Below are 24,209 nucleotides of genomic sequence, written 5' to 3' on the forward strand. Positions count from 1 at the left end.
TATATGATAGTTGTGAAGCCATTGGAATTCGATTAACAAGTATAACGCGACTTTTTAGCAGTACCAGGGGAGAATTGACGGAAGCTACTTAGCTCAACTATGTGTATTTACCGATGTTTGTAGAACTACTAATCTGAGATATATCAGAACTATTTTATAATTAGATTATTATTGATATAATTTAAATAAATAAATATATAAATATAATATATTATTTTATATATATTATGGTATATTTCATTTAATCCCTTCAACATGTTCTTAAAGTCATATTCTCCTTGAGGCAACACATATATTTTTTAAGCAACTAAAAATTTAGAATACAAATGGTAGCGAACATGGAAAATGAATTTCTTTAGATGCTGTAAGAATTGAAATTGGACGCCATTGTCTAAAAGCGAATTGCAGCGTAAGATTTGGGGGTTGTTTTTTGTTTTTTTTTTTTTTGTTTTTTTTTGTCTCTCATTAAAAGGCACATCCACAACCAAGCACTTAGCGCAGAGCATTTTGGGTGGTTGGTTTTCTGCTTGTTGCTGCTGTTTAGGATTTGTATTTGTGGTAGTCGGTGCGCTTTTTTAGATTGCTTCCGCACGCATACCAACTCAAAGGTTTGACTGCGTGTGTAGTGGATGTAATTCCGTTGATTATGTTTACATACGTTAGTCAGTAGGAGAGAGGGAGAGGGAGGCAAGAGAGAGAGAGAAAGAGCGTGTGTGAGAGTGCAAAAGAGAGAGAGAGAGAGAATAAGAGCGACAGAAAGAGAGAGCGAGAGAAGAGAGAGAGAGTAGAGCTCGTTGGATATGTACACAACGACGACGACGACGACAACGACGACGACGATGACGAAGCCTAGAAAATTCTACCACCAAAGCACAGCGAACCGATAGCAGCCAACATCAGGAGAGGGTGGAGCAAAACGCGTTCTCCGTACGTTTGGGGGTGTTGCACTGAGCGGTGTTGGTAGTAGCAGTAGTAGACGTTGATTAAAGAGACTTAAATTGAAAATTTTTATACTCTGAATTGAATGAAAAGTGGGTAAATAGGGTATATGTAATTCTATGTAATGGTCAGCAGAAGGCAGGGCTGGTTGTATACATAAATTCTTGATCAGCCGAATCAATGATCTTTATTCGTCGTTTTACTAAGCGTATCGATATCGGCCCATAAATAAGTTAATGACTCCAATTCGAACCGATTAATTTTGCTATAAATGATCGATTATCTGTTTTCAAGATATCGATTTAAATTGGTATACAATTTTTTTTATAACCTCCTCAAAAATATACAAGAATACTTTTAAAAGCTCTGTAAAAGTAAGGGGCGTAAAGTATCTCATAGTCGGTCACTTTCGACAAACTTCTACGTGTTTTTTTTAATATACTTTCAAAAAGAAGCAATAAAATAAAAAAGAATGAACTTTCATTTTCTTTTTCGGCTTTTATTATAATCTCTTTCATGTTATGACTATTTAAGACAAAATTATATGGATTATCTGTGGTATTAGCCACTCGGATAAACCCTGAACAAATTCTTTATTATCTAAATATATATTTTATTTTAATTCTGAAATCCCAAAATCACTTCAAACTTAATCTGAAGTTTCCATTTGTTTTGGTATTCATATCATTATCTTAAATATAAATACTTGGCATTACGAATATATTCTCGAAGGGAATGCTACTTCGAGAACTGGTGAAACGGTTAATCATCTTAAGCTTTAAAGTTCTTACCCAACCCATAAAATCCATAATACTTTGTCTTTCTTTCATTAAAAACTTGTTGTTCCTAGTTCATTTCTTTTCCTTTTCTTTAAGGACTGTTGGGAATAATAATTTCATTATCTAAACTAAAATAGCGATTTCATGAGAAATGAACTAAATTTACGACAATTGAGTACCGAGGACTATACAATCGGTGAAGTTGTTCAAAATCTATTAGTGAAATCATAAGTACGTTGAGGAGGGACTGAACATTCAAAGTTATACTCCAGAACTAAAATCTCCCAAAAAATGTTTCAGACCAGCGAAGAAGAACCAGAAAGAATCTTGGCAATCAGGTGCAAACGACTTCAGTAATATATATCATAACAAAATGTATATTCACGAATCACGATGGTTCATAGTTGTTAAAGTGTAAGATTTATCGAAAAGCTATTTAGTCATTTTCAGCTCTAAAGTTGTGAAAGATAGAGTTCATGTTTTTTATTATATATTATATTTCTCTATATAATTTTTTAATTTTACGGTACTGTAATTGTTTATTTACCTTACCCTAAATAAATTGAAATTGGCATTAAACCCCAATAAAGTGTATATATTCTCCAACTGGACTGTAAGCAGAATCCACCGAGTCATATTTCCATAGCGCATTCCATTTCCCAATTATCGATAAGAATCTATTATTTCATTTGTTTTGCCTACTCCCATGTTCCCCAACATTGCAAGAAACATGTTTCAAATAACATTCACATAATAATGTTTTTTTTTATTAAAAAATTTATTTTGAAAAGAGGTATTCAATTATTTTGGACTTAGCCATATCCATCTGTTCGCCCGTATTGCCGCATGGATCTCGAAAACTACTAAAAACTAAACGCAATATGAGTTTAACACCGCCCAATTTCCCTCACAGCCTTTGCACGCATGAGTGTGTGTGTATGCAACAAAAGTATATAATGTAATTATGGGATTATAATAGGATTATGCTATAAAGGACACCTCTGCGGATTTTTTAGGGTATTTCTTAGTCGGGCAGACTAGAACACCATTTGTTGTTTTATTATCAATAATTTTTATACCCTGATCATCTTAATCAGGAGGAGTATATTGATCATATTCCGAAAATTTCATTAAAATCCATTAAGTAAAATAGAAGTTATGAAACGTTTGGTTAATTTGAAAGGCACGTAGCACGCAGCGCCAAGCGAACACATTTTTCATATACATGTGCTGACATGCATTCAAATGCGTGTATTCTTTACTATCCGAAGAATCGAAATTACCATTGAACTGTGATTGAATTATAAGCAGCTATTTAAGTGAGGATTTGCAACTTCTTTCACAAGCAGTGCAACGGCGGTGTTGTGATAGGCGGCGCTCCTTACCGACAAGTACAGGGTGTTCGATAACAGACGGCGAAGGGACATTTTTTGTGACTACCTGTTACTCCTGCCTGCAAACAACGTATCGAGATGTCAAATGTTTTATGGTCTTAAGAAGTTTGCTAAAAGTATTGCAGTTAACCTTCCTTTGTTATTTGTTGTTAGGCTGTCTGAAAGTCTCACAAGACGAAAGAAAAAAGAAACCTGCGAGGTAAAATGTATTCAGGCGTGAGATAGCTCTGACTGCCTCTGTCAGAAGAAGCCTTTTCTCTTCAAGCAAGCTGACCAAACTGACCTTCCAACCCATAAAATTTTCCTTTACTTAGTCCTTTCCGCTTCAACTTGACGCGTGCGTTCGCCGAAACTACACTACTTAACAAAAAATTTATTACGTAGAACAAGCAATAAAACAGTTTTTATCCAAGAGTAAAGTTGTATATTATTCTAAACAAAAATGTTTTTTATATGATTCCGAATGAATAATTGTTAGAATACTGCTGTCGACATGAACACCACAAATCGGAGTTCAAATTTTACTGGGATTATTTACAAAATTGTTATTATTACAAAGCTTAATATGTGTTTGACTACAAATCGAATTCGCACTCTACAAAAGAAATGCATTTAAGAATCATTTCTTCTCTTTGCTTATTTGTACACTTACTTTGTCCGAAAGATATGCTTAACAGTGTAATACGTCCCGTGTAAATAGATAGCTAAAAATTACATAGACACCATCACCAATTGTCGTTGTGTTAACCTAATATATCCGTTTCTAATCCAAACGCTTCATCGCCCAGTGTCCATAAAAACTCTTACAAACATTTCCGTGCTCAATAAATTGAATTTGTCTTTTGCTATGCTGGACTTGAAATGTTTAACAAGTTCAAGAGGGAGGAAGCTTAATAATCAGGATCAAAAGCAGAGATAATCTACTACTATCTGTATTTTAATACGTCCATGAAGGAGACTATAGTGTTATCCGTTAAATAATCAAATATAAATACATTATATATATATAACATATATGCTTACAAAAAAATATGCTTCTTTGCTAACTAACTCTCAATGCGGGGTATTGGGACTATCAGATACATCTTCGCGGGTATATGACAAACCTCCCCTAATAACCTATTAGACGAACCTGACATGTAGATAATTATCGCTTTGCTGCAATGCATTTAAGATGGGGTTATAATTTTATTCTCTATAATATTGTCATCCCTCAAAAGTCTTTTTATCGTGCTGATAAGCCGTTCCGCCCTTAAAAACGGCCTTCCCCTTTTTTATAGTTACCAAACAAATTCTTTTCACTTTCTATAAAAGTCTACAATTATCGAGAGGCGTGCTCAAAACTGTTTTTTTTTTTTTAAATGTTAGCTATTAAGGAATTCTTCGACGATTTGGTGTGAATACATACATATAATTCATCTTTTTAAACAAAAATTGAGCTGCAGGATCAATTTTATTTACTTATGAATATATTTATACGTATATATATATTAAGGTTTGAGTGGGCACAATTTTCATTATAAATTTCATACAAAAGACGGATACAGAGGATGCTGTACCTTCCAGATTCTGGGTGTTAACTGAATTGATTTCCTTTATCAATCCAAGTGAATATCTCTTTTTAGTTGCAAAAGCCTACATATGTACACATAAGATATTTCCTAATCCTCTTATAGGTCTTATTTGCTTTTTAAGTATGCAAACGTTAAAAGCTGTCTGAAATTCAGCACTGGAACTTTTTTTTTGTAAATAGTTACTCTCGTCTGAAAAAGTAATACAATTTTCAGAATATGCCCACTAAAGCTGTGGGCAATCGGGAAACACTATACCTGGAAAGCAGGAACATATATTCGCATTGAGAGTTTACGAACTTAAATATATGGCGGATATACCTACGCCTAAAGAACGGATATACCTTACAAAGTTTTAGAGCACATTGTTACTAATTTCTAACTGATTCTCTATATACACGTTGTGTTTTGGCAGAAATGTTATATCAGTGAATAATCTATATTTCTCTTCTTTCCGTTGGAAAATATACGTATGTAAAATGCAAATAAAACTTACCATAGTTACGGGCAGGCCACTCGTTCCATTAGCATACGAATACGGAGACACCAAATATCCCATGTTAAAGGTCGGGGTATGAGGCTCAAGTTTATCTGTAGAAAAACAAAAAAAAATCAAGATGAACATTATATTTTAAAAGAGAAACTAAATCATGTTTTACGTCGAATAGCTAAGCTTTAAGCCAAGTATGGAAAACTATAATAAATCATTCGCTTAATAGATTCGGTTTCTTTTTATTGATTGAACTTTATTATATATGAATAGAAGAATAGGGAAAGCAATTAAATCATCAATTAGTCAAATTTAAATATAAGATTTAAAATGAATAAATATGAACAATAAAAATAATGATACGCACTACAAAACATGAAATTTTGATCACTCAGCCATTCAAAACTCGAATTTTGCAAGGTGCAATCCTATTCCAAAGGGTGGAGGAATAAAACTCATTACTTCGCCTCGATTTGCATAGAAAGTCAACCTAAAGTCCATGATTGACCTCTATTAAGTATGGAATTTAGTTGTTCTATTCAGACTAGAGCTGAAAATTTGAGCCCTGCGTCTAAAAAGTGGATTACAACTAAGCTCAAATTGACCGATATATTGAATATATATCAGAAATTCGATAACTTATTCCATATTATCGATCAAAATATATTTCAAAATATTTTCATTTGTATTCATGTAGGAGCTGGGCAATTCACGAGATTTGTAATGGTTAAACTTGAAATTTTAAATAAATACTCGTGTAGGCAACTCTAGACCTTGACTCCAGCTTAAATATAGTAGACTAAAATATATAATAAATATATTTACGCCTATTTCGACGTGGAAATGGAAGAAATGGGACGACTAAGTTACAGTTGACTTCATCTGTTGATTTGCAACCAAAAGTAGGAAGTCGAATATATATCCACTGTTTTGAACCTAGCACTCCTAAATTGGCAGACAGCGTTACCGCAGTCCCGTGTTGTAATTGGTAAATCGAGTTATTTTTCTACAATTGAAAAATGTTCTTAATTCTATACACATACAAAAGATATAGTTCGGTAATAATTTTTGAATATATTTAACTGCTTTTAGACCATAAACGAATATTACGCAGTCTGTCGCACCGAATGCCACGTTCTTATTGCTTTCTTTTCAGTATATCTTCAAAAACATACATTAAAACATAAAGTAATTAAGGTTCGGCTTATGCTCACTTATTAAAAACAACTGAAACTGTTAGGGGCGTCACAGATACCCTGTGTACAACGCACTTCTTACGAAATACTTAAATTATTTTTTATCTTGTATGTTTATTATTAATTTCTTCTTAAATTAAGTTGGGAAAATAGTCTCTAAAATAATCCTAAAACCCAGTTGCTCATACTCCCTTATGTCACTCTTAAAGTGTACAGGGTAAAAGTGTGAATGTCCATGAATGATCATTTAAGTGAGAAAACATGCACATGTACATGTAGATGTGTAAGATGTGTATATATGTATGTATATACATATATCAATTTGACGGTTGCCTGTGTTACGTCACTATTAATTAAGTCAGTCAGACGAGCCTAGTGTCGTTACTGGTAGAGTTAAAAGAGTATATTGGGTTCGTGTAATGTCCGACTAGATGTCAGGCCGTTCGTCTCTGACCATCCATATCGACACAGAGCATTTCGCCATTACTGACAAATCAGGAAATCATTTATAAATTTTACATGCTTAATATTTGGAATTAAAATTATTTACTCCTTTTTACAACCCAAAGTAAAAACAGGTAAGAAAGCTCTAGGAGATCCCAGTCGCATCTGCGTTTTTTAATTTGGGATTTCCGCTCTACCAACACCGCCACTTCACTTGGGAAATCAGTTGCAAATTTGAATTTAAGCATCAGCTCATAATTCAAGCATAATTCCATCATAATTTCGATTTTTTGAGAGCTTGGCGCTGCTTGACAAGTGCTTTTTCTAATTGGGAAAACGTTTTGTTTAATATCTTCTGTTTAACTTAATGGATTTTAACGAAATTCAAACGCCTTCACATAATGGCCCTATTTCCAACTGAACTTACATTTTAAGAATTTGGGGAAATTTGGAGCAGGTATCCAAAATCCAACAAAAAACAAAAATCAAAATTGCATAAAATATATGTACATAAAACTAAATTATTAACTGCATTTTAGAGGTGTCTTTCATCGTCTTTTAGTTTCGATATTTAAACTAATCATATATTCAAACCATTTTTTATGTGAAAAATAAAGATAGTTGATTAGTTAATAAAACTATATAAATATTTATATTATTTTCTATATACATTTATATAATTATACATATGTATGTAGATATTACGATATTCAAATTCGGTAGAGCTAACACAGTTTAAATAAACCTATAATATACAGCTTATCATCATACATAAATATGTCTGTATGTATGGAAGTTGATCTGGGTGTTTTACAAAAAATTTTTTACTAACAAGGGATACGTACATATGTCAACTATATCATTATAGTTTTACTAAATCTTTGTAAGCCTATGTGATCTATGTTTAACATATTTAAGCTTTGTAAAATAAAAATCAATGAGCACTGGTGCAGCGTCACATACATGAAATTTCATGTGTTTAGTGTATATGTATGTATGTGTTATGTGTATGTGTTATGTGAGTGCGTATGTAAGTGCTTGTGTATGGAGCAACAAGGCGATTTAAACAATGAAGAATATCTGAATCGTATCATTAAATAATTCACAGCTAGTTAGAAAAGCAAGCACAAAAAAGACGCGCGAAAGTAACTTAAAATGATGTATATGTATGTATGTATGTAGATATGCAAAAAAAAAACAAAGAAAATATATGCCTTCAATCAAAATTTTAAGGAGGAGAAGGAAGCCGTAAACACGGAATGGGAATTAGCCAACGTATGTAACATTAGCAGCAGCAGCAGCAGCAGTCTACAAGCAGCAGCCTATGAAGGTACGAAAAGTAATGGGTAACAAAATAATCCACGCGTTCTCGAGACAACAAGCGTCTGCCAACAATCAAGCAAGAACTTCAAAACGTCAACAGCACACTAACAATTTGGACTGCAGCAGCGACATTGGCAGTACGAACGAGACCGTCGTCGATTCTACGAAAACTCATTAATTTCCAAGGATACACAAATACAACGACATAACGTAGTAGTTGTATTGCCTACGAGTGCATATATATACACATGCATACAAACAAGCATTTATGAATGTGTATGCATGCAGCAGCAGCAAAAGGGGTACAGATTTTATTGTATATATTTGTACATATATATATATATATATATATATATGTGTGCGTGCATACCTACATATATACCAATGTACATATATATATATATATATATATATATATATATATATGTCTGTGTGTGTGTGTGCGTGTGTGATTGTGTTTGTGCATGCATACCTACATATATACCAATGTATGTATGGATGTGTGCATGCTTACACACTTTTGTATATTGTGTACTTAAGAAACTAAACTGATCGCCGCACAGTGGGATACAACCCACAAATTTACAAGAAATTGAATTGATTTTGACTTTAATTGCTGTAATTCTATTAAATTGTTTTATAATAATGTTGTCAACATATATGTAGACAGATGTTGAGATATAACTTTGTTTTGTTATGTGGTACATATATACATATGTATTACCAAAAAAAATAATAATATAGCAGAGTAACCAATTTATCACCTTTATAGAAAATCTTAGTCGTATAATTACAAAAAAATTTTCTTTGCCATAAAAAAATGTTTTTTAAATAATAATAAAATCAGCTTATTTATAGAAAATATAATAATAAAATTATTTTATTCTAAATCAACAAAAACAATAAATTTATACTTTTTCCCATTAGCTCTGGAACAGCATACATAAGTACGTACATACACACATTCATGCTTGCATTGTCAATGTTCGCCGTTCCGTTTCCCACTACAATTCCTGCCGAAGCTGTGATCACTGAAGCTCATGGCTGATTACGTCTCGTTATCTCTCCTTTTGTTTTTTTTTTAACGCTCGGCATGAGCCAACAGTGTTCTGCAGAATCTCCTTCAATGGTCAAGTCAAAGGAGTAAAGGTAAAAAGCTCATTAACTGTTTTGTTATGGGCTTTTAAAACGGCGACGTAAACTCAGACAGCGATGTTATTGTGAACAAGTTATGTTTAGCACAACGCTCATTGAATTTCGTATACATATTGTTACTAACACATATGTACATATATATGTACATACAATTACGTATATAGCATATAACATATAGGAGTATATATATATGGATAAATTCATATACAGCCAGTCAAAAATATTCACGCAACCCACATTTAAACAGTTCTGCTTAAATTTTCTACATTTTTTAAATTTGTTGTCATATTACACACCCGATTTACATAATACTTTCCAACTCTTAAAATTCATAACAAGTTCAGATCGGATTTTGAAATGATAATTCCTTTGTTTTCCCAATATCCATTTTCCATTTCCAAATTTAACTAATTTGGTGAATACTTTTGATTTTCAGCTATATATGATATATAGGGGAATTAAAGCTATGTACGTAAGTATTTTATTCATGAAACGGCGTATTTTATCATATGCGCATCTGAAACTCTATCAAACATCCCATAGCCATGTAAAAACAAGTAAGAAAACTCTAGTCGGGGTGCCCGACTAGGAGATATCCTGATCCCAGTCCTATCAGCGTTTTTTAATATTTTCCGTAGTTTGTATCGAGTATTAAAAAAAATAGAAATAAAAACTGACACTACCACACCAAGATTCAAACACAGAATTCCTACACAATGCGCATCAGCTCTACCAACACCGCCACTTCATAATTAAAAAAAAAAATTATAAGAAACGTCTCATCGCCGCAAGGATTGAACCCAGGGACTAATCGCTAACGAGCGCCGCTTCTACCAACGCAGCCCCACTGCACTGATTCTTCGAATGTATGTATGCACACGCATAGGAAAAATGCGTGCGCTTGGCGCTGCTGACATGTGCTTTGCAAATTGGCCAAACGTTTTGTTTAATAACTTCTGTTTTACTTAATGGATTTTGATGAAATTTTCAGCATGTGATCTAAATATTCTATTGGCTTGGTATAGATGCAACGCCTTCATATAATGGCCCTATTTCCAACTAAAATTAAATGTTAAAAATTTGGGGAAATTATTCGATAATAATTAAATGGGAATAGTTATAAAATATATGAAACAAACTTGATATGCGCGTGCTATACACGGACCTACAATTTCAATTCTCTAGCTCCTGTAGATGCTGAGATCGACGCGATTACACATACGGACAGACGGACACAGCTCAATCGACTTTATGGTCTGCCACGCCTCCTTCTGTCTGTTACATACATTAGCACAAAACCATTATACCCTGATTTCCCATTTTCAATAGGATCAGGGTATAAAAATATAACTAGAAATAAACTTGCGAACAAAAATTCTAAAAAACTAACGACGATGAGAGTGCTGATGCCAGAGTTGCAAAATCACGTAGGCTCGAATTCCATCAGTTCACTGTGGACAATGGAAGCGTGATATTTAGTGTGAAGCTGGGCTTTTGAATGATTTTACTTGAATTGCAATAAAACCAACAAAAACAGTTAAGCCATTTGTCAAGATTTTGTAAAAAAAAATCAGTCTTCTCTAGATTTTTAAATTATTGATTTGGATGGTAAACATGTTTTATATATGTATGTTTTTATATATATTAGAAATACAATTTATTTAAACATTACAATTCGAATAAAGTTTAATAACGCTAGAAAACAGAAAAAGAGATTAATAAACAAAAAAAGACAATTCTAAGCAATTAATGTACACATATGTATGTGGGTGTATGGGTAGGTGTGAACGAAGCACATGCATACATGTACATATGGGATTGTATTAAGCAGACTAGTTATGGCAATTACGTTATTGCTCAGCGAATTTAATTTTAATGTACGTATGCATGTACATACTTACCTATATTTATGTAGTATATACGACATATATATATTACTCTCAGTTGGGTAGATGCGCACACATGTATGCTAGCATATGTATGTACATACATACGTATGTGCATACTTGCGTGCTTTTCCTTGGCCGCACACATTCACACATACAAATGTTATGAAATATATACATTCATACTCTCGCAACCAAGCACATAAATACATACACATAAATATAGCCAAAAAAAATACCTACACAGTCTCTTTATTTTATTTACTGCACCGTTTTATTAGAATGTGTGTATGCATATATGCATGTGTATGTGTGTATATGCGCACGCCAACATACTACGTAAGCCACTGATGGCCAAAAGAAAGCAAAAATATATAGGCAACAGAGACACACAGAAACAGAGAAGAACAACAGAAACACAAAAGAAAAAACAAGAAATGAAGTAGCGTGTCGACGAGCCGATCTGCATCACCTTGTTAGCACCATGGAACGGATGCTAAAGTTACAGTCCCCGACGACGACAGCGACGTCGGCAGCAAGATCAGCAGCCGGTTATTCACCCCCCCCCCCCCCCCCCACGCACACACAACAACTTCGGCTTTGCCTTTAAATGTGAGCACATGTTTTTTTCCGTCTTATTTAGTTTGTTTATAAAAACAGTGCATGACGCATACATACACAGCACATACACATTTACATACATACATACGTTCTTAAAGACATCCATATGCACTCACGTCGTACATACATATATCTGAACATATGTATGTATTTGCGTTTGTATGAAAAAGTAAGAGTGCCTTAGTCGGCCGGCAAGATACCACGCAATCGGCATTTTACATTTTACAGTTTTCTTTTCAGCAAAAAACTATATAGCTACAGCTTATGTGTATCTGTTTATATCACTTCTAATTAGAAATTTGTGCGTATCAACCTGTTAGTAACAATATTCGGATGTAATTATACCCTATTAAGCGAAAAATAAATGATTGATTAACTAACTAACCAGATGTTAATGTTTTCAAGTAGTGGGGGACAGAGAGGCAAGAGAATTAGAAAAATTGGGAGCAGAAGAAAAACAAGGAAGAGAAAAAAGGGACGGAATAGGATAATACACAATGGAAGCAGGAGAGAAGTACGAGAAGAACTAGTAGTTGTAGTAAATGGAGCAAAGAGCACTACATAAGAAAATAAGGAGCAAGAGTATAATAGCAGAAAGAGTAGGATAAGTAGCTGAAGAATTAGCAATGCACAGAGGAGTATAATTTTATAAAATAATTCTACTATATACATTTATGCATGTAAATACTCACTAAACACGGGACTGTGATCCGGCCGAGTCACCGTCTTGCTGCTCTTTTCCTATGTGAAGAAGAAAATATTTAGTTATAGTTCAGTTATATATTTATTTATTAATATTTTATTAATTATTTATTTTGGGTTATATTATAATCTTCAGTGAACATTATTTAAAAAAAAATAAATAAATAACAAATAAAATCATACCTCACTCTCTGTTAAATCAATTAAACTTGATTTTTCTTCGACTAAAAGGTTCTCGGATGATATTTTCTCATCTTCGCGATCGCCTTCATCCTTAAATATCTTAACTTCATCCGTGCTGCCTAAATCATCACCGGATGATCCATGACGCGTATGTGTATGCGGCATGGTTTATATCTTCCGGATTTCTAAATTTTATTTTTAAATATCGCCACAAATTTGATGAATGGCATGATACAGCAGTCCATATGATCTTAATTGGATATAGGGATAACAAGATTTGTCCTCCATTTTCTGTTCTCCAAGTGCAATCTCACGCTTTATTGGAAAGCATTGCGTAAAAAGTGACGCCCATTTTTGTGTCAATTGTGATCTGGAAATTAAATATTTAAACATAAATTTAGATTTTTTGTATACAGTAATAGAAACACTCTATACATTTACAATTGATTTCAAGCGATTTTAACTGGAAAGAAAAAAATCAAGTAACAACATTGCAACTGGTCGCAACCGACTTCGTAATACTCGGCCCAAGCCTTCATTGATCATTGTCTTCTCACTATGTAGGTTGCCAACAGTGTGATCAACATTAATTCAATTCTAGTTTTTAAGTCTTAAACTGAGGAAGATCTGGTATCCAAAAGGAAACATAGTCAATCTTAAGAAGGACAGTAATTTAGTGTTCAAATGTATATATTTATAGTGTCAAAACATTTGAAAACTAAATTATTGTCGATGTTACTATATATCTAATATCGTTTTTCGAGTGGCAGTGACCACACAGTTTCAACATTTCATGTGGGAATTATATTTTGATTGGGCACACTAAAGAGAGAGAATAAAGATATAAAGCCTAATATATATACAAAATTGAGTCAATATACGTTAAGACTTAAAATTCAAAGATGAGATGATGAGAGAGAGAGGGAGATAGACTAGCTAAGCGAAGGGATGTCTTTCACTCGGCTATCCCATACAGAAACAAATATATAATTATTAATTATTAAATTCTTTATTTAACAAAATTACTAGAATATTTTAATTTTAATTTTAATTTTAGCTTAGAAAGAAATTCCCTAATAAGATATGAAACTTACTGAAATCTATTCTTATCGATCTTATGAAAAATTATTTAATGGAAAAGCGGTGTTTATTTTATGCTAGAGGAATACAGAATGACAAGTATATTTATGGAGTTCGGTTCGAATGCTTTATCTCAAATATATATCTTCTATTTTCTACGTCCCATCTACAATCTTCTATCATCTTCTTTTTATACAAACATACACGAAAAAATATATAGAATATATAAATTATTGGATTAAAAAATTAATTTTTATATTACGAAAAATTTAAAAACTTTTGCAATATATAATATCTGCTATTTTTTACGTCCCATCTACAATCTTCTATCTTCTTCTTTTTATACAAACATAAACGAAAAAATATATAGAATATATAAATTATTGGATTACAAAATTAATTTTTATATTACGAAAAATTTAAACTCATTATGTAGTCTAACTAAAATAAAGAAATAAAAGTTTGATTCTTTCTATAGCAGCGAAAACCAATTGCAAATTCCGGGCATATTAATGCATTAATGCATGTATAGATTTCGGAAATGATAATAGCCAGAGAAACTTTATAAGTAGCTCCCCATATATCACGCGTAGATTAAGTTTATTTAAAAGCATCAACAAGTTTCCAAGGTGTCGATTAAAAACGTTATTGAACTTCAGTTATTAAATCATATCTATTCGATTTTTTATGCTAGACTCTTCAATTTAATTCGTAGTATATTTGATACAATTTTATTGCTATTATATTTTGGATATACTTTGGCTCCAAAACTTACGAATTCCGTAGAAGTTTTTAAAGAAAACGTGTGATCATTGGCAAAACCACGTTTTTGATAAAAAATGAAGTTGCTTATCTACCAATTTAGGGTATCGAACAGTCAAGCACATTCCGAAATCCGAAAGATTGGAATTTGCGACAGGTAGGCGATCAATGGTCTTACACACATACCTTTGTATGTATGTATAGATACAACGAGATGTCCCACTGTCTCGTACCTCTCTTTAAAAGTAAAATTAACAAGGTCTTATGGACGACAAACCAACCTGGCGATCGACGACAGTCTCTTCCTAGAACAGTTAGATACGAAACCCACAGGCAAAATGCGAACCAATACTAACAAACATTTAACAGATATACATACAGCTGTAGATATTTAAACTTACACACATGCATATCGTAAGTTACCAGATCGAGAGAGAGAGAGAGAGAGAGAGAGGCGAGTAGGTGAATCTTCGTAGGGCCATGTGATGTTCGAACATCGCAACGCAGACCAATACATAGATATGTAAATACAGGCAACAGTTTGCGATTGTGCTCGTGTGTATGTATGTATATATATATGTGTGTGTGCACTCTCAGCAGGGAATAAGGCAAACTATTAGTTCAAGGTAACAAGCGAACCCAAAACCACGACAACAGCCACAACAACAACAACAACAGAGGCGGCATGAAATTAATGATACGAGTTTCTATTTAGAGACGTGATTGTAGGATTTCAACAGGTAGAAAAAACGAACGTAACAAAACAAAAAGAATACGAAAATGTTTCGTATTTTCAGCAAATAAACCAACACACACATAAACAAACAACGATCAATGTATGTGCATGTGTGTGCCGTTTGTTATTTGTACATTTGCGTGAATTCGAATTCGAAGAATTTACGTTATCCAAATCCAACTCCAAATATAATGTGTACATATTACTATGCGTGTATGTGTGTATACAAATACAATACAGTTGTACCTACTTTTCGTTAAATTGTTAATGCGGACTTTGAGTAGAAGAACGCACAAATTTTTTTAATTTGCCGTCGGTAAAACAGGTAAACGCACTTATTTTCCCATCAAGATTTGTCGATGTTCTTTTGCTTGTGCTTTTACTTTATTATTTCTATTGAGGTTTAATGCTCTAACACTGGCACAAGAATATTGTAATCGTTAACAATCCACACTAATCAATTTTGGCACTCATTTGATACTTGTGTTTTTGTATCTCTTTTTTAAATATGAGTACATACTTACATACATACGTGCGCACTCCGATATAATTATATATGTGTGTGTCGATTCGAATACAAGTGTGTATTTGTTGATTGTAATCATTTAAAGATAAATTGCCTACACCTTTGATCAATGCCAAATTTAATGCCATGAATTCTTTAATTCTTTTACTACTTCACTTTGTATATCTGCTTTTTGCACCAATTCAACTTTTATGCCGCTGCACAACGCACACATTTACACATACCTACACACGCGCACTCAAAATACACAATCAAATGCAGATGACGATCGCGATAGCAGACAGCCACACGTTACACATATGTGCACAGATACACATTCAGATACAATCATATGCATGTACATATATCAGTATCTTTTGATTTACATATATACATAGATACATTCACCTATATATACGCCATGAATCTTGACTTCGTTAAATTCAACGCCACGCAACGCGACGGCACGATCCATCAGTTATGGATTATTTTATGCGTATTTCCACATTAAATATGAATAAATAAGTAACTAAGACGACTCTTTTCGTTTCAATTGCAAGTCAAATGCGGTAAATTAATAATTAAAAACTCTTGAGAATATCACACAACCGCTCTACTCAACTTCGCGCAACATAAACTAAAAATTAACAGAGCTTCGATGCTTCCGTAACACAACTGAATGCTATGGTTAACAGTAAGCGCTGCAGAGCAATTTTAAAAGGGCAATGCTAACCATAACAGCGCAACTGTTATGTTTTACAGTCGCGCTTTCGGTAAAACAGCTGTTGCATAACATATTTTAAAAAGGGCAGTGTTAAACATAGCGTGGTAACTATTACGTTTCTTTACACGTTAAAGTAAAGAAATCAGCTGTTTCCATAAATTTAAGCTATCGATAAATGACAATTTACGAGCTAATCGATTTTTTTTGGCACTACAAAGTATAGTATTAATACCGACACCGTTTTTCAATTGACCTACCGACCGTTCAACCCGAAATTATCGGCTGATATTGATGGTATCGATATTTCGAAAATTGTGTAACCACAATTGATCGATGTTATTTAGATTTTTTGGAACTTATCACTAATTTTTCAATTTAATAAAATGCAAATTATCAAGACACCATTTATTTCAAACATAGTTTATTTTTTTTTTCAAAACTATATCTTAATTATTTATTTTAACGTATTATTTTAAATAGCATCTCAGACAAATCCAATCCGGACATAAAGTGGTCTTCTAATAATACAAATATATAGATAACAATTATTCCAGGTATATTATATATGACGGAATTTCTAGAAATATAAAAAATAAAAGTAACATATTTTATTTAAATTTATATATATACATATTCCATATATTGCATGGACTGATCAGTTCTACTATCTTAAAATAAACCGTTTACATGGAATATATTCAAATTTAAATAAATGTTCATCATAAGTTCGTCCGTACAATATATAATACATACATAAATTTTTCCAACTTACTTAATTTCCAACTTTTGGAGCTCTTACATTTGCCTTCACACTACAAAGAGAAAAAAAAGAGATTCTTCATGGCATATCGAAGCGAGCTGGGTAAGTTTGTCATCATAGTCGAATCATAATTCTTAAAATTAAACAATTTAATATATGCACACCTTGTGGAAATTCCTTTCTGGCCACTGATAAAGCATCTTTTACCTGCATTAAAGACAACATATTTAAGTATGATGATTTATATAATTAATATAATGTTATTATTTGGCATGTCTTCTATCATATATATCTTTCAGTAAATTACATTTTCATTTATAGTGCAAATGATGGGGAATCCGTAGATAAATCATCATATCTGATAATAATTAACATTATATCGTCTCTTTTGAGAACAGATCTTATCAAAGCTAGATTTTTCGTGACGCACCTGAAGCATGGGAGTGTCCGGAATCCTTCACTCTTCATAGATCACATTGAGATTCGCTGTAAAAACAAATAAAATTATTATATAAGGATTCATCTAAATGCTAGAACTTTAATAATAATAATAACTAAAATCAGTTTTTAATTATTTTGCGTTGGTTTTGGAACAGTTCTCTTCATGGCATATCGAAGCGAGCTGGGTAAGTTTGTCATCATAGTCGAATCATAATTCTTAAAATTAAACAATTTAATATATGCACACCTTGTGGAAATTCCTTTCTGGCCACTGATAAAGCATCTTTTACCTGCATTAAAGACAACATATTTAAGTATGATGATTTATATAATTAATATAATGTTATTATTTGGCATGTCTTCTATCATATATATCTTTCAGTAAATTACATTTTCATTTATAGTGCAAATGATGGGGAATCCGTAGATAAATCATCATATCTGATAATAATTAACATTATATCGTCTCTTTTGAGAACAGATCTTATCAAAGCTAGATTTTTCGTGACGCACCTGAAGCATGGGAGTGTCCGGAATCCTTCACTCTTCATAGATCACATTGAGATTCGCTGTAAAAACAAATAAAATTATTATATAAGGACTCATCTAAATGCTAGAACTTTAATAATAATAATAACTAAAATCAGTTTTTAATTATTTTGCGTTGGTTTTGGAACAGTTCTCTTCATGGCATATCGAAGCGAGCTGGGTAAGTTTGTCATCATAGTCGAATCATAATTCTTAAAATTAAACAATTTAATATATGCACACCTTGTGGAAATTCCTTTCTGGCCACTGATAAAGCATCTTTTACCTGCATTAAAGACAACATATTTAAGTATGATGATTTATATAATTAATATAATGTTATTATTTGGCATGTCTTCTATCATATATATCTTTCAGTAAATTACATTTTCATTTATAGTGCAAATGATGGGGAATCCGTAGATAAATCATCATATCTGATAATAATTAACATTATATCGTCTCTTTTGAGAACAGATCTTATCAAAGCTAGATTTTTCGTGACGCACCTGAAGCATGGGAGTGTCCGGAATCCTTCACTCTTCATAGATCACATTGAGATTCGCTGTAAAAACAAATAAAATTATTATATAAGGACTCATCTAAATGCTAGAACTTTAATAATAATAATAACTAAAATCAGTTTTTAATTATTTTGCGTTGGTTTTGGAACAGTTCTCTTCATGGCATATCGAAGCGAGCTGGGTAAGTTTGTCATCATAGTCGAATCATAATTCTTAAAATTAAACAATTTAATATATGCACACCTTGTGGAAATTCCTTTCTGGCCACTGATAAAGCATCTTTTACCTGCATTAAAGACGACATATGTAAGTATGATTAATATATAATTAATATAATATTATTTGGCATGTCTTCTATCATAAATATACTTTTCATTGAAATACTCTTGCATTAATAATGCAAATAATGGGGAACCCGAGACTTCATTGTCGTCATGGTGCAATTTATTTGTAACTATGTTATGGTAATTCTAACTAACCTTAATATTAAATATCTAATAGACGGACTCAGGGTGATCCACATTTTGGCATCGGGTGACTGGAAATGAATGGGAAACAAGAATTAATTTCAAAACTTTAGATTTTCTGTGCAACAGTTGAATATTCAACAATATTCAGTTACAAGGTGTAAATTTTCATCACAGCTCTTCAAGAGTAGCAAATAATAAAATAGTCATCACGACAGAAATCAAAATGTAATTTACAGCTAATTAATTTAACTTACCACGTACAACTTTGCATGATATCTGAAATAGAAGAATTAGGAGAAAGCTATAAAAACTTTTAAATAGTTGAGGATATTTTTAATCAAACTACAAACAATTCAGTTAAAAGGTGACAAAATTCATCAATTATAAATTTTCAAGAGTAGCAAATAATTAACTATTTCATCAATATGTAAAAATATACTTATCTAATTTTTTAGTACTAACTTACCGCATTCAAATTAAATTTCCACTCCCAATCTAATTTATTGATATAGCTGAAAATGCATAATAAATATAGTTAATACTTTATAGTAAATATTCAGAAGAAGTTTTGTTTTGTAATATCAGTTTGAAAATGTTCATCGAAAATATTTGTCAGAGACGAAAAATAAAATGCATCATTTGAGAAAATAAATACAAAATATATAATATATTACTCACCATTTATAGGCAGTAGTAGAAGTGGGCACAATTCCTGAAAAGATAAAAATAATAAGGCACCCCCAACCGAATGATCCCAAGCAAAGCAACAAGAGTAGAAGGCGAACTTTTACGTTTTAATATTTATTATTTTGTATTGTAAGACAGAGTGGTCTCTGGATGTCCATTATTGTTATTCGTTCACAGAATCCATCCACTATCCAATTGCCTACAACTCAAATTTATTATTTTTAAACAGCCTCCTGTACAGGTGGCTCATAGCCCTCGGGGCGATCAATGACGGCACCCTCAGCAGAAACAACAGCTTCGGTTGTTTTGCCACCACCATCGCCATGAAGCTCCAAAAGTTTGGAGATGTCGAAACGTGGCTTCTTGAGTACCTTCACCTTGCGAATGTAGACATCATGCAATGGGTAGATACGCTGGCAGCTTTTCTCAATATCCTTAGCAATGGAATCCAAAGCCAGTTTGTTCACAAGCTGCTTCAGATCAGCGCCGCTCACTTCATTCGTGATGATGTCGGTCATACGGGCACGAATCTTACGCACCTGCGATTGCTGGGCATAGCATGTCTTACGCTGTGATTGCTGATCCTTGAACGTGAATCCAATGCAGAAGACACGCAGCAAATATCCGTCAACGGTCTTTGCTTCCACAATGGCCTCGATGAGAGTTTGCCATTTTTTTACCATTGATCTAAATGGTTATTAATTAAAAAATGTAAATGATGCTCATACATACGCTCACGCATTTATATATTTGTATGCATATATATATTCATGTGTCATACCTGTACTTGTCCGTTGTCAAGTCCATGCCATGGAAATTGCAAAGCACATTGCGATCCTGTACATCTTCGGCGATCAGACGAAATTTACGGAATGAACGCTCTGGATCAATATCTTTTTGCAAGTCCGCAAGCGAAACTTCAAAAACACGACCTTTAAGGTAGTCAGAGGCAATGCGTTGGCCCTGCGTGCGATTCACGAGGGTTTTGCCAATCTGCCTGGTTTGAAACATGTTTGGTGCTTTGACATCGTACCAATCTTTGCGCGAAAACGGATCGACTACCTTCTTTTTGCCACCTTTTTTACCGCCTTTTGAGAGACCCTTATTTTTGCCGACCGCCATGGTAAACGTCTAAACCGGAAAAGGTCGAATCACGTTGAGTCAACTGTCAAAAGAAGGAAATAATGAATAGGGTTGTTAAATTGCGTAAAAATGCCAAAGGGTTGCCTTACACGGAACGATTTGCATGGGCTGAAGTGGAATTGAAAATAAATTTTTTTAATGCTTTATTTAATGAACATTTATTTTTGGCGTTCATAACATTTATTACTTAATATTTATATAAACAAAGTAACATTATTAATCGCTTGAGAAATCCAGAAATTCGAAACTTTGAACAAATATTACATGGATATAATTACAATATCATAGCTAACTTAAATTATGTCGAAAATAAAATTTAAATATTTAAAAATTAAAATATCTAAACGAATAATAATTTAATTTAATACAGTCATGTTAAATATTATTTTAATTATTAACTTTATTGAATGTCAACAACCGATATATTTTTCATTCCCATTCATTTCACTTGTCACTGCTTGATATACATACAGTGTATAGATGGTTTGTTTGTATTAAAATTTGGTATTTTATAATTTGTATAGCTGGGCACACGATCTCAGTTATTCATCGCATCCATTTTTGTTCTGCTTAGTTCCTTTTTAAATTAATTTTGCAATGAAAAGTTTCTAACTGTTTATTTCATAAACAATTTTATACAAATCTATGATTATATTTAGTGCTAGCTTGAAATATATATTTTTAATAGTAACCCGTAAACACATTAGTAGAAACGATAATTATGGATACGGCTTGGTGACAGTGGGTTTGATTCGTTGTTTCGTTCATATTGCTTTCGGATGGACCTAAGTGTGATTCCTGATCTCAAAATATACTTAGTTTATCATATATATATATGCATATATATATATATATATGTGTGAGAACAATTGAAATGTAAAACAAATTTATTGATTAACAAGAGGAATTCACATATATTGTTTGTTTGCAATCCAGCTCTCGCCTAATGAGCAACAGCAATTCCGCTGTTCCACAACATAACAACATACATATACAATCATTTTTCGCAAATCGCGCAATGTACAACAATTGAAAATAAAACATTAACATGGATCCAAATAACTTTGCCTACGAACATTATGGTATATTAGTTCAAAATGATGACGATGAATTACCTAAATCCACTTTAAATGTACAAAATCTCAGTAATGGTAAGTAAATTGGGCACTGCTTGTTTAAGTTTAAACAATCTATTGAGTTTACCACAAAGGTCCTCTATTATGATTTTTGCCTTACTTTTTTTCTAAATGCTAAATAATATTTGTTCCTGAAAATAAAAAAAAAATAAAAAAATTAAATACATAAATAAATATTTAAATACAAAATAATTCGTATTTTCCTGTTTGCAGATAGATGTATGGTAATTTATAATAAATGCTTATGTTTATTTTAGTTTTAGGTACAGAAGACATTGGACATAGCAGCGATTTGGTACTTGTTTCACAGCATGATTCCTTTGGGCCAACGGATTTGCAAAATAATAGCTTACATTTTGATGGGAAATCGTTATTGAAGACGCCAGCGAAAATGTAAGTGAAAATTTTCTAAAATCGTTGGCAATTTTCGAATTTTTAATATAATTTCGTTCATTAATCATTTTGCACAGGGAAGGAAAACCAAATATGGAGTCGGCAATAACAAAGGATTTTAAAGAAAGTGTTTCACAAGATTTGGTTAATTGTATGCAACAATTAAGGCAAGATCGAACAAATGCTGAACCAGAATTGATGATGGACAGAAAAAATATGGCACTGATGTCGGGAAGTGGCAAGTCGCGGCGATGGGAACAAAAATTAGTTCAAATTAAGACAATGGAGGGTGAATTCAGTGTAACTATGTGGGCATCTGGTACATCGGATGATGAGTATTCGTGTTCGGATCAAAATGCTGATGAGATTGACTATCTACATGGCAATGACAATGCGCTGAATTCCGAACAGACGAAAAAGAATGAATCAGTATTACAAAAACAGCAACAATTGTTTTTTCAACAGCAGCAAGAGCAATTTCTACAACTACAGCCTCAATTAATTGTGCCAATGAATGGGACAACAGCAGAAACACCAGCAGAAGCCGATAAATGTAATATTAATTCGAAAAGAAATCTAAATTGTGACACACAAATATCATCGTATGTAGCCATATCGCAGGGATGTCGCCTAATCAATGATGAAACGTTATTAGCCATAAAGAATCAATCATTAATGTCAAACGATGATTGTGAGATAAATAACGTTGTAACTAATACAGCACCATCAGTAACTTTTGGTATGACTCATTCAGTAAATGATCTTTTCACTTTTAAAAATGTTTCATTTCCTTTATTTATATGGCAGCATCAGGTGCAGTAGGAGCAGTAGGAGCAGTGGCAGCAGCAGCAGCAGTAGGAACAGAAACAGGAACAGCAGCCGCCGCGCTACCGTTAGCAACAGAATTAGCTGAGTTAGCGGATACCGCAGACTTTTCACAATTTGGCAATGATAAAAAGATTGCCTGTCCACATAAGGGCTGTCATAAATACTTTCGCGATTCGTCCGCAATGCGTAAGCATTTGCATACACACGGCCCACGCGTTCATGTGTGCGCTGAATGTGGCAAGGCATTTGTGGAAAGCTCCAAATTGAAGAGGCATCAATTAGTGCACACGGGCGAAAAACCATTTCAATGTACATTTGAAGGTTGCGGCAAACGTTTTTCATTAGATTTTAATTTAAGGTTGGTGTTACCTTAACATTTATATATACATATATTTAAAACTTATATTATTTATTATACCAGGACGCATGTGAGAATTCATACTGGAGATAGACCTTTTGTGTGCCCGTTCGATGCATGCAATAAAAAGTTTGCTCAGTCTACAAATTTAAAATCACATATTTTAACACATGCAAAAGCCAAGTAAGTAAGGAAAATCTCTTTAAGTGCAATATCTATATAATTAATATTATTTCAGGAGAAATACAGCCAATCCGCGTCAAAACATTTGCCCCAGCAACGAACCACTAAGCCCCAGTGGGGAAAGTTCTACAAATTTAATAAAAGTGGAATTGCGTGATACAACTATGTCAGAAACCCATACCCCATTTGTAATGTATGCCGACTAAAATATTAGTGTGTATATTTTAAACATAAAACTCAAAATCTTGTATATGCTTATATTCGTAAG

The 24,209-nt window shown here is 32.9% G+C and overlaps 3 protein-coding genes and 1 long non-coding RNA gene across 14 annotated transcripts in view; 1 reads left to right on the plus strand and 3 right to left on the minus strand.

The window, feature by feature from the left end:
* The window catches only part of LOC111597895 (protein pangolin, isoforms A/H/I/S), a 54,440-nt gene extending 38,311 nt beyond the window's left edge, over nt 1–16,129 (minus strand). The window contains exons 1-4 of one of the 8 annotated variants that reach the window (XM_030225864.1): nt 15,794–16,119; nt 12,684–12,998; nt 12,491–12,539; nt 5,180–5,274 (exon numbers count right to left, since the gene is read on the minus strand). In XM_030225864.1, coding sequence (XP_030081724.1) covers nt 5,180–5,274; nt 12,491–12,539; nt 12,684–12,848 — 309 coding nt within the window. In that variant the 5' untranslated portion in view covers nt 12,849–12,998; nt 15,794–16,119. Of the gene's footprint in view, nt 1–5,179; nt 5,275–12,490; nt 12,540–12,683; nt 13,054–15,511; nt 15,741–15,781 lie in introns of those variants that run through there. The other 7 variants (XM_030225861.1, XM_030225863.1, XM_030225865.1 and 4 more) reach the window with 7 other exon arrangements.
* Nucleotides 16,130–16,993: 864 nt separating this feature from the next.
* LOC115483720 lies at nt 16,994–19,627 on the minus strand. 2 transcript variants are annotated; one of them, XR_003944581.1, is made up of 11 exons: nt 19,468–19,627; nt 19,223–19,281; nt 18,987–19,029; nt 18,729–18,784; nt 18,463–18,505; nt 18,205–18,260; nt 17,939–17,981; nt 17,681–17,736; nt 17,415–17,457; nt 17,290–17,302; nt 16,994–17,008 (listed from the first exon to the last, which is right to left on the minus strand). It is a non-coding gene; the product is annotated as an uncharacterized LOC115483720 (long non-coding RNA). The 2 variants fall into 2 exon arrangements; XR_003944580.1 differs by lacking the exon at nt 16,994–17,008 and adding an exon at nt 17,053–17,067 and having other exon boundaries at nt 17,263–17,302.
* Nucleotides 19,628–19,995: 368 nt separating this feature from the next.
* LOC111597707 (40S ribosomal protein S3a) lies at nt 19,996–21,050 on the minus strand. The gene is made up of 2 exons (XM_023312548.1): nt 20,682–21,050; nt 19,996–20,587 (listed from the first exon to the last, which is right to left on the minus strand). Exons 1-2 carry the CDS (start codon nt 21,020–21,022, stop codon nt 20,122–20,124), a joined length of 807 nt encoding a protein of 268 aa, XP_023168316.1. The 5' UTR covers nt 21,023–21,050; the 3' UTR covers nt 19,996–20,121.
* A 542-nt stretch (nt 21,051–21,592) lies between these two features.
* On the plus strand, nt 21,593–24,186 carry LOC111597757 (polycomb protein PHO). 3 transcript variants are annotated; one of them, XM_023312623.2, is made up of 7 exons: nt 21,596–21,784; nt 21,980–22,194; nt 22,437–22,572; nt 22,650–23,311; nt 23,380–23,758; nt 23,822–23,941; nt 23,997–24,186. In XM_023312623.2, the coding sequence occupies exons 2-7, from the start codon at nt 22,092–22,094 to the stop codon at nt 24,145–24,147; spliced, it is 1,551 nt and encodes a 516-aa protein (XP_023168391.1). In that variant the 5' UTR covers nt 21,596–21,784; nt 21,980–22,091; the 3' UTR covers nt 24,148–24,186. The 3 variants fall into 3 exon arrangements, with proteins under 3 accessions (XP_030081714.1, XP_023168391.1, XP_023168383.1); XM_030225854.1 differs by lacking the exon at nt 23,997–24,186 and having other exon boundaries at nt 21,593–21,784; nt 23,822–23,945; XM_023312615.2 differs by lacking the exon at nt 21,596–21,784 and having other exon boundaries at nt 21,938–22,194.
* Nucleotides 24,187–24,209: the final 23 nt, after the last annotated feature.

Source organism: Drosophila hydei, unplaced genomic scaffold, assembly GCF_003285905.1.
Source record: "Drosophila hydei strain 15085-1641.00,03,60 unplaced genomic scaffold, DhydRS2 tig00008145-arrow-arrow-pilon, whole genome shotgun sequence".
NCBI classification, from domain to species: Eukaryota; Metazoa; Arthropoda; class Insecta; order Diptera; family Drosophilidae; genus Drosophila; species Drosophila hydei.

Coding starts and splice junctions, on each gene's coding strand:
- LOC111597707 (XM_023312548.1), bottom strand. CDS start 21,022: ATGGCGGTCGGCAAAAATAAGGGTCTCTCAAAAGGCGGTAAAAAAGGT. Junction 20,588..20,681: donor TTGACAACGGACAAGTACAG/GTATGACACATG, acceptor ATAACCATTTAG/ATCAATGGTAAAAAAATGGC.
- LOC111597757 (XM_023312623.2), top strand. CDS start 22,092: ATGGATCCAAATAACTTTGCCTACGAACATTATGGTATATTAGTTCAA. Junction 23,312..23,379: donor AGCACCATCAGTAACTTTTG/GTATGACTCATT, acceptor TTTATATGGCAG/CATCAGGTGCAGTAGGAGCA. Junction 23,759..23,821: donor TCATTAGATTTTAATTTAAG/GTTGGTGTTACC, acceptor TTATTATACCAG/GACGCATGTGAGAATTCATA.